Raw genomic sequence first — 10,054 nt, forward strand, 5'->3', positions numbered from 1 at the left:
TTCAACTTCAACTATAGCCAAGAATTTGCTTGGAAACAACTTTTTCTTGTCAAACGTGTTTTTGTTCTACAATTTTTGAAGGAAGCCACATCAAAAGTTGGTTACAGGGTCTCAAAGGTTAGAAGGCATGAAAAAGGGAAGCCCGGTACACTAAGCTCGCAAGGGTCTATTGTACGCAGGCTTGCATTTCTGCAAGAGGCAGTTTCCACATTACGAATCTATGACCTCCTGTAAAATATCTCACAACGATTGAGCATTTGCCCCCACTACTTAACAAAGTAACCATACAAAATAAGTGTAGCTATAGGGCCTTCTCAATTTCTAGACAGCAAAAGGAAAGACTGATTTAACATTGACAAGTTCAGAGAGAAATTCTGCCAGCTCTAGCTACAATACCACCAGTAGTTTTCTGAAATGTAATACAAAGTTCCAGTCAAGCATCACAAGCAGCATTTAGTAAGATTGAAAAAAACTACAATCACTACTTTAGATGCCAGCACCATTGGCATTTTTTTTCTTCTTAGTAATATTCTATCATCAGTTCAATTAAGATTAAGTTAGATGCAGCATAAGTGCTTCCTGACAAAGGCTGTGATAACTCAACCGGCAAAATGGAAGATAGAAGCAGGTAACAAAATGGAAGTATCAAACACATCATAAATAAAGTAGCCCGAATTAGTGCCAATAGAGTAATGGTACAGTCATAAGGCCGAACAAGACTAGATTAAAAGTTTGCACATACTACACCAAAAGATAGTAAACATGAACAAGAAGAGAAAATACACATTGAAAGTTTAAAAGAAGGTACTTCAAGACAGAAAAGTACAGACCACAAACTGCAACACTGGTACGTGATTCAGACAAAATGCTGCTTTCCACCACGTTTGAGTTCAAGCATCAGTTGCTGATTCTCAAGCTTGATAACCTTATTATCCAGCTGCATCTTTTGTAACTCCATGTCTTCTTCACTGCAGGAAATCTCCAAGTTGACCCTCTGCTTCTTCTTCACTGTAGCTTTTGTTCTTCCAATTGTTGTAAGCGATGGAGAATATGCTCATCCTGTATTTTTTTCTCCTTATTGTTCAAAGAGAAGTGAATCCCATTGCTATTAGGATAAAGCATATTTGGATCTGGATCTAATGTGGTGGTACCGTTCAGAGATAAACGAGCCATATGCAAGTTTCTTTCTTCACCTCCTGCTTTCCTTTTTGCAGGCATATGCTGCACCAAATTTGGATCTGCTGTAGTGGTACGGTCCAGAGATGCACAGGCCATATTAGAAACTCTTTCTTCTCCTCCTATCTTCCTCTTCAAAGGCAAATCCTGTGACATGCTTCCAGTTTCATATTTGTATTTACCTCTCACAGCCCAAAACACAGATTGCTGAACCACTGGATCATGGGGAAGGAATAATCTATTCCGATTGTTGTATGAGCACATTTCTTCATAGAACAATTGTCTGCTACCTAAAATCTTGTTCATTTCCTCTTTCAAATCATAAGGTAGGTCCATCCTTTCCAGAAGCACAGGGTTCTCCACAACATTACATGCAGTACCTCTCCCAAGTATATCATTCAGTCTCCTGAATTTTTTGTTCAGATCATTAAACTTATCCTCACATTGCTGAGGCGACACACGATAACCTCTTTCAGACATAACACAGGAAATGGCCCTCCATTTACCCTTCTTGACAAGAACTCCATTGCTCAAAGCATCTTCTCCGATGTAAGAAAGAGCAGTAATCAAAAGCTTAACCATGTCATCTGACCATTTCATACGCTGATACACTGGCTGCTTCCCTTCAGTATGTCCAGAGACTTCTCTTACATCATTCAAACCCTCATGATACGCTTCAGGCATCTCAACTCTATTGAGTCTGACAGCACCAAGCAACTGCATTTCTTGGGGGGTGTCTTCCATGTTGCTTACACCAAAGGACATTGCTTGTGGAGCATGCTGCATAAGAACCACTGGACTCTGGTTAGGGTAACCAGCTAGATGGTGATTGACTTGCATTGATCTGAACAAATCCAGCGGTCCACTTAATCCTGGAGTTATAAAAATCAAGACAATGAATCAATGTTTCACATTAACAGAGCAAAACATACTAAATTAAACAACAACTACACCTCAATCCCAAGTAAGTTGGGGTTGGCTATATGAATCATCACGCTCCATTAATAAAGAAGAACAACAACATACCAGCATAATCCCACAGCTGGGATTTGGAGAGGGTAGAGTGTGCCCAGACCTTACCCCTACCTCATGGAGGTAGAGAGGTTGTTTCCAAAAGACCCTCCGCTCAAATAAGGTTATATCAAATCCAGTAGAAAAGAAAAAATACGGAATCAAAGATTTCATAGTAAATAATAAGGAAAGCATTACATAGCATTCAGAGAAAGGAACAGTATCAACTACCAAGTAACGCGATAACTGAAGCAAAAGAAACGACAAGTAGTAGCATGAATCGAAGGACAAGGAATTACGAGAATAATGCTGCTACTACTGATAAGGAAGGAGAAACAGATATATCCATTAATAAAGTAAGTAAAAAGAATCATATGATTTTGCTCATTCATCGAAGAAAGGGTATACAAGTTCTCAGGATTGAGTTCATGCATAACAAAAGATGCAAAAAAAGTGGATTCTTGATTTTACTATCTGCAACTAGAAAAGGGGGTACTGAGGCTAGGAGACGTAGAATACAAAGTACATAAGACTTTAATCCTAGAGTTAACTTACAAAAAAGAACTCATGTTATTTCGATGGAAACAATAAAACTACAAGAAACATTCATAGTTATGAAGAACTAACAAGAAAGGAAAATAATTGATTCAAACACATCATACCAATGCAGATACAAAGCAAAAAAAGATGAATTTACCAAGTAATATAAAGTAAATCTTTCAAGCCTTTAAATATAAGATCTTGATTACTTTTAAGGAGGAGGCACAAGGGATTACTGAGCGCTTCCTGAAACACCTTGGTTTGATCGCCTAGGAAGAAGAAAACTTAATATAGAAGTGAGGTTTGTAAAACGAGGGCCGTTGCTGATGACAACTGGACGATGATAGCAACAGGTGGTTTTAAGTGACAATGCCTTCACACATCAGCTCACTTAATCCAATAAATGAGAGTGTGGCAAATACGCAGCATAGCAATCTTGAAAAAATAAATGGCAGATACATTCTGGGGATTCCCACCCCCCACCCCCAACCCACGAGTCTCTCCCTAAAGTGTTTTTCCTACCAAAAGTAAAATAGACTACTTCAAAAACCCACAACATTGTGTTATGATCCTATTGCAAAAAAAGTCTCACATCGGTTAAATGGGGAGCTGATGTGGGGTTTATATGATCTTGGACTCTCCCACCTTAATAGCTAGCTTTTGGGGTGTGGTTCTCCCTGGGTTGTATCACATTGTTTGGAGAATGATTACAAGCGATACATTTATATCAACTCACAACCAAGTGGATAAAATTGTTCTCAACTTCAATTTACCACTAAGGCAAATGCTAAATTTGGAACATAAAATATCAATCTTAAATGCACCCTTTGATAAATTTTAGTAGAGAGGACAAGTAGTGCCTACTGGCTCTCAATGCGTATATAAGCCGTTGCTTTTAATAGCTGTTCATCTTTCCTTTTGCTTCTCCCATATATTTCTCTCTGTATATACCCATAGCAAAGTTTCTTTCATTTCTTGATTTTACCGTTCTCAACTTTTATCCCCCAAATTTATCTGAACATGATTAAGGCAAACTAGTAGATAAAGATATAATGGATAAACAACTTTGTCAGAGATATGAGGTGTAGAGGTGAGGAAAAGGTTTCAATCATCAAATCTCTGTGTGTGTGTGTGTGAGAGAGAGAGAGAGAGAGGTTAAACTCTCAGCAACTTCAATCCCCAATGTCATGATGGGAGTTGGGGGCGTCACTTCAAAAACAATTTTTTTTCTGTTGCCTTAGTGGCTACAATCATCATCCAAGTGATGACATCCCAACCTGGAACTTTAGTCATTATACAAAAAATATAATGTTATCAACAGGGATGCACCACAGGGACTGATGTGGTTCAGTAACTGAGTAATCTTCCCTCAAGAAGTTCATGATCCCTATAACTGTTTAACTTATTTTCTTTCCCCCTAACCATTTATGTCTCCTCTGTTTCATTTCTTGGAGTGCCTCTGAATTATTTTTTTAATTAAGCCATCACTAAAAGTTGTGAGCCTAGGTGTGTAAAGGTTAGGCTTGACCCCTACCATGTCTATTCATCCACAGAATTTGGGGGGACATGGACCAAACCTCTAACATAAAAGGAGCTACATAGTGCCTGTAATGATTCATTGAATAGTGTGTATTATGTTCTATGGTGAATGAGCAGGAAATCTTCCGGTTCGCAAAAAGGGGAAGATACCAGAGAAACTAATCAGCATTTAAAAGAAAAAAGAAATCAATCATAGGGGAGGGAGGGAAGAAAAGGAGAGGCACAGGTAGTGAGTTTAGGTCATAGTAGAGAAGATGATGGACATTAATTCAACTATAGGAACCAAAAACACAGGAGCACATTTAAAAGTTTTCGGGCAGACTAAAGTTTTTGTCTTGTAAATTTTACAGCTACTCAATTATGTCTTAACAAAACCAACAACACAAGTAACTGGAAATCAATTAGATAAATAAACAAGAAAATGAGTGCTTTGTTTTATGATCCTATGTCATGCATGAAAGCATTAGGCACTTAAACTCATTCATACCAATGAAAAGCACATTCTGTTGAAGCTCTACCCTCAGATGGTCACAACAGAAGTTTAAGCCATTTGGTACCACATATCTTAATACAACAACTCTAACGTGCATATGATGAGACCAGAATAGCGAGTTAGTTCACTTCTTCTTTTGATAAATAATCTACTTCCGTCCATATCCAAAGCAAAGGGAGATAATGAAGAAGGAAGCATGCATATGGCATCTGAATGAAAAAAGGACAGCTCACTTGAATAAGCATTGACTTCTTGTTAACTGGTTTCTAATGTCAGAACTTATGGTTCAAGCCTCATGCATCACTTTCCTATCTCAGCCTTCAGAGATGCAAATACTCAATCTGGTTGGCCTTCAGAGTCACATTGTTGCTTCTCCACAGGGTAATGGGCATGTTTTCTCTAGTTTAAGCAGGGAGGGTCATAAATTTACGTGCTTCCGCTTGTTCCTTCCTCTTTTAGGACAACCATGTCATATTAGAATCTTTATCTAGTGATGACTATATCTGGTGCATTGCTTTTAACAGTCCAGCCTAGCAACCTTCAAGGTCATGAGGACTACAGGAAGGTCAAATACTTCGCCACAAACCAACTGCAACAATCACTGAAGAGTCAATACATGGTATAGGTACAATCTAAAAATAGTTCCTGGAGAAACAACTATTTTGAGCTCAAAATCTTTCTATAGATTTATCAGAAGACTCGGCCAAGTCCAAAGAGGTGGATGTTCAGCAACTTCACAAGATATACCTATGCCAAGATATCAGTTAGACACCAAGTGTTTCACATCTTTTACAACCTATCTAAGACATGGCCTTTGAAACAGTCTTCCAATTCTATTTTTTGGGTTAATTCCAATACCGCTCAATTCCTAAGCAACATCCTCTCCAATGTATGAAACAGTGGAAACTAGAAGTCTCACCGTCTTCTCTTCCATCTTATCTCCTGTCGTCCCATGTCACAGGGAAAATTTAATTTGCTTCTGCATACAAATGTCAAAACTGTAAGAATGAGTGGATTCTTGAAAATACAACAACATAGCTAATGTACCAACTCCTACTCATCTCTCCACATACATTATGCCTAAGAATTTTCTCCCGAACTACTAGATTTTCTCATCATCACTTGCATATTTTCTCCGGTGCCTACCCTCATTTCAAAGCAAGAACCGAAAGTTGATATACTAGTGGAAATATGTCTAAAGGGCAAAGGACTATCCCCTATAATAAGCCGTCTTTCAGCATCTTGGAATGACCATTTTCCATAGCAGTAAGCTGAAATGGAAAAACCAACAGTATGAGTCTACCTGCAAACCTTAAAGATTAGCACCCGAGGGAGGTTTCTTGATTCAAGAACAAGAAAACCCCATTAAGAAACCAAAACATTACCCAACATAAACGGCAGCCCCACAACTCTGTATCATGATTTTGAATTAAAAATTGAACCTTTTGAATTGAGAGAACACAACTAAACTTGGTTTTTCATATTTCTCCAAATAAAGTTGAAGGACATGATATGTGGAACACATATTCTCCATCAACACTTCAATCTTGGGGTGGAAGTGAACACCCAAAAATTTAGCTGACGCAAAACAAAGCTACAAAAATTAACCTATGCTCCATGTGGGAATTTGATTAGTCTTTTTCTTTTTTTTTCTTTCTGAGACATGAGAGGAGAGCATTGTGGCCCTAAAAGGAAAAAGAACTAAAAGGACCACAGAAGTTGTAAAAGTGATACAAAGTGTATTTCGTTTTATTTTTTTCAAGTTATTATATATCGTGATTACAACTCGAACTTTGGAGTATTTAGTTATTTTATAGTTTTACATCCGAAACATTAAAAGTTTATTTTAACTTAACAAAGTTTGCCTTGTGAATTATGATACAAACTAAACGTAATATGAGAAACTTCATGACGGGATTATATTTCTTTTTTTTTTGTGTGGCCAACCAAATGACAATGTTGGATTGAATTATCTTAACTTCTTTATATAGTAAAAATTCTGATTCTGCCATTACAATGCCTCTCCTGGTATAAAGCATGAGACGATACAGAGAACACCATATACCAAAGATTTATAAGCCATGAAGTGACATTACTCAGTATATAAGAAGTATACGCGGGAAAAAACAATCCAAAAATCCAGAAGAACAAGGAGATTAAAAGCGAGGAGGAAAAGAACTCACCTCTAAACACCTAAAACAGTAGGCAACACTAACACTCAAATGACATTAAGAAAAGATTGGGAACGATCTAAAAGCTTACACCCTATTATAGCACAGTATAAACCTTCCATCTTTATGAACTCAAAACATTCCAACTTTAACAAAGTCCTGCTCAGAACTATGACCAAACTGTTGAAGCAGATAACGAGAACATTGAACTCCATTCATCGATTAGCTTAGAAGCATTTCCGGTGGACAATGGAAGGACCGGATTCATCATATTCACCCTTTGTTATCCACATCTGCCAGTAGTTCAAAGAAACAAAATCAGGCAACGGTCCCAGCTAAAAATTTAACGAATCTACAAAGCAAGAGTTTGAGGAAACGTGCAAGCATTGTAATAGTGTGAGCTACATGTGTTATGTTATGTATTACCTGTTGGAAGGTGCTGAGAGAAGCTAAGATAGACCCTCCAATCCAGACACTGTACTTCCGTTCAGGAGGCGCCACCACCTTGATTTTCATGCTGCTGGGAGCAAGAGCGGTAATTTCCTTGCTCATACGATCAGCAATACCAGGAAACATTGTTGTTCCACCGCTGAGGACAATGTTGCCATAAAGATCCTTTCTGATATCTACATCGCACTTCATGATGGAATTGTAAGTTGTTTCATGGATTCCAGCAGCTTCCATTCCCACAAGTGATGGCTGGAATAAGACTTCCGGGCATCTGAACCTCTCTGCTCCAATGGTAATCACCTGACCATCTGGTAACTCATAGCTTTTTTCAACAGCAGAGCTACTCTTTGCGGTCTCCAATTCTTGCTCATAGTCAAGTGCAACATATGCTAGTTTCTCTTTCATATCGCGGACAATTTCCCGTTCAGCACTAGTGGTGAATGAATAACCTCTTTCGGTCAGGATTTTCATCAGACAATCAGTAAGATCACGCCCAGCTAGGTCCAATCGAAGAATTGCATGAGGAAGGGCATAACCTTCATAAATTGGCACTGTATGACTGACACCATCACCAGAATCCAGCACAATACCTGTTGAGATAGCCAAAAGCATAATTAGAAAGGATAACTTGAAGATTCAAAGAAAACCATTATATGGCAACAATCACAGGCAGTATCTCCTCCATAAAGAGGAAACATATTATCAGAACCATACATAAGAACTAAAAGCTCGAATGAAGTCAAGATCACCAGACTTCTCTCCATGTCTGAATAATTAAATAAGTTCTTTAAACAATAACACGATGCTGACTGTCGAATAATCAATCTACCAATCAAAACTTTGGTGGTAAAAGGAGGGTAAGACTCAAGTCGCACCTGTTGTACGGCCACTGGCGTAAAGAGACAAGACTGCCTGAATAGCGACGTACATGGCAGGAACATTGAAAGTCTCAAACATTATCTGTGTCATTTTCTCTCTATTGGCCTTGGGGTTCAAGGGTGCTTCAGTAAGTAGCACAGGGTGCTCATCAGGAGAAACACGCAACTCATTGTAAAAGGTATGATGCCAAATCTTCTCCATATCATCCCAGTTGCTTACTATTCCATGCTCAATGGGATACTTTAAGGTGAGGATACCCCTTTTTGACTGAGCTTCATCACCAACATATGCATCCTTTTGACCCATCCCTACCATAACACCGGTGTGTCTAGGTCGGCCGACAATACTAGGAAAAACAGCCCTTGGTGCATCATCACCAGCAAATCCAGCCTGCGTGAAAATAGGTCAAAAGAGCCATTAATCAAGGGAAGTACTACAAATACATCCAATCATCAGAACCATAATTTAAAATTTGAATTACAAGGGTGAATAGCTTTAGCAGCTCAAAACAATGGGGACCAAAAGATTTGCTTGAAATACAAGATATTATTATGCTAATTTACAGTCAATACAACCAAAAGACTAGTTCTGACAGAGTAATATAATCGGAAGGAGGAAAGTTACAGAGCTTAATCACAAACTAACCTTGACCATTCCAGTTCCATTATCACAGACAAGGGGTTGAATATCTTCTGCATCTGCCATCTTTTAAAACCTATCAAAAGTTGGAATTAGTGAAAAATAGTGAGAAAAGATGAAAGTACTAAAATTAGTGATTAGATTTTACAGGCCATGCCTATACTAATGTATAAAAAAAAAGAAAACACATAAGTAAGAGAACATAGTAAGAACTTAATCAAGAATTATATTAATCAATCAATAGCTACGCCTCAAACCCAATCTTGAATTTTCTTGAATATCAAGATCAACCAAGAACTACCCTTCTTCGGGATCAAGAAATTAAAGTAGTAACTTTGATTCATAAAGATCCCAAACAACAAGGAGATAAAAACCCACTGTCAAGTTGGTATCACAAAATTGAAGTAGAGATCTTAGTTGCCTATGTGATCAAATTTAACTTGTAACCATACTAATCAAAACTTTCCATATATTTGCAAGTAAGAGACAGGACATGCATGTACTATATATATATTATACTATATTAAAAAGAAAAAGACACATGACCTACGCTTCAAGAATTATATTAATCAATCAATCAACAGCTACGCCTCAAGCCCAAACAAAAATAACCCAATCTTTAATTTTCTAGAATATCAAGATCAACTAAGAAGTACCCTTCTTCAGGATCAAGAAATTCAAAAAAGTTCCACACCCACTGTCTATCACAAATTGAATTACAGATCTTGATGTTAGTTGCTTATGTGATCAAATTTATCATGTAAACAAATAAATCAACAAGTTGCTAAAAACTGAAAAAGAAACAGAGAAAAAGGAATTCTTGGCATCAAACAAGTATTAGTAGTAACTTAAAAGAAAATTGTGAAGAACCCAAAAACTTTACCAGTTTGATGATTATGGAGAAGTAAGAGAAGAAGAGGAGGGTTCTTGAAAATGAAGAAAGAAATATTAGCGGTTTTGTGTATTTAAAGCGGTGGAATGAAATACAATTAGTGTGGCATGTTTTTGGTTGCCAACTAAAAGTCAGGCAAAACGATCATCTCATTTCTCTTCTTTCTTTCTTTCTGTCCTTTTTCTCTTGTAAATTACTCCCTCCATCCTATTTTAAATTTATTTTCACCTCCATTCAAAAAATATATGATAAATTATAGGAATA

General features: G+C 37.5%; 1 protein-coding gene and 1 pseudogene across 1 annotated transcript; both read right to left on the bottom strand.

Annotated features, from left to right (window-relative positions):
• Positions 1 to 720: 720 nt before the first annotated feature.
• Positions 721 to 4,794, bottom strand: LOC125816527 (uncharacterized; annotated as a pseudogene).
• Positions 4,795 to 6,747: 1,953 nt separating this feature from the next.
• Positions 6,748 to 9,027, bottom strand: LOC125816528 (actin-101). The gene is made up of 4 exons (XM_049496141.1): positions 8,905 to 9,027; positions 8,256 to 8,649; positions 7,357 to 7,970; positions 6,748 to 7,223 (listed from the first exon to the last, which is right to left on the bottom strand). The coding sequence occupies exons 1-4, from the start codon at positions 8,962 to 8,964 to the stop codon at positions 7,158 to 7,160; spliced, it is 1,134 nt and encodes a 377-aa protein (XP_049352098.1). The 5' UTR covers positions 8,965 to 9,027; the 3' UTR covers positions 6,748 to 7,157.
• Between the last annotated feature and the right edge of the window lie 1,027 nt (positions 9,028 to 10,054).

Source organism: Solanum verrucosum, unplaced genomic scaffold (assembly GCF_900185275.1).
Source record: "Solanum verrucosum unplaced genomic scaffold, falcon-dt-bn FXZP01000261.1, whole genome shotgun sequence".
Lineage (NCBI taxonomy): Eukaryota > Viridiplantae > Streptophyta > Magnoliopsida > Solanales > Solanaceae > Solanum > Solanum verrucosum.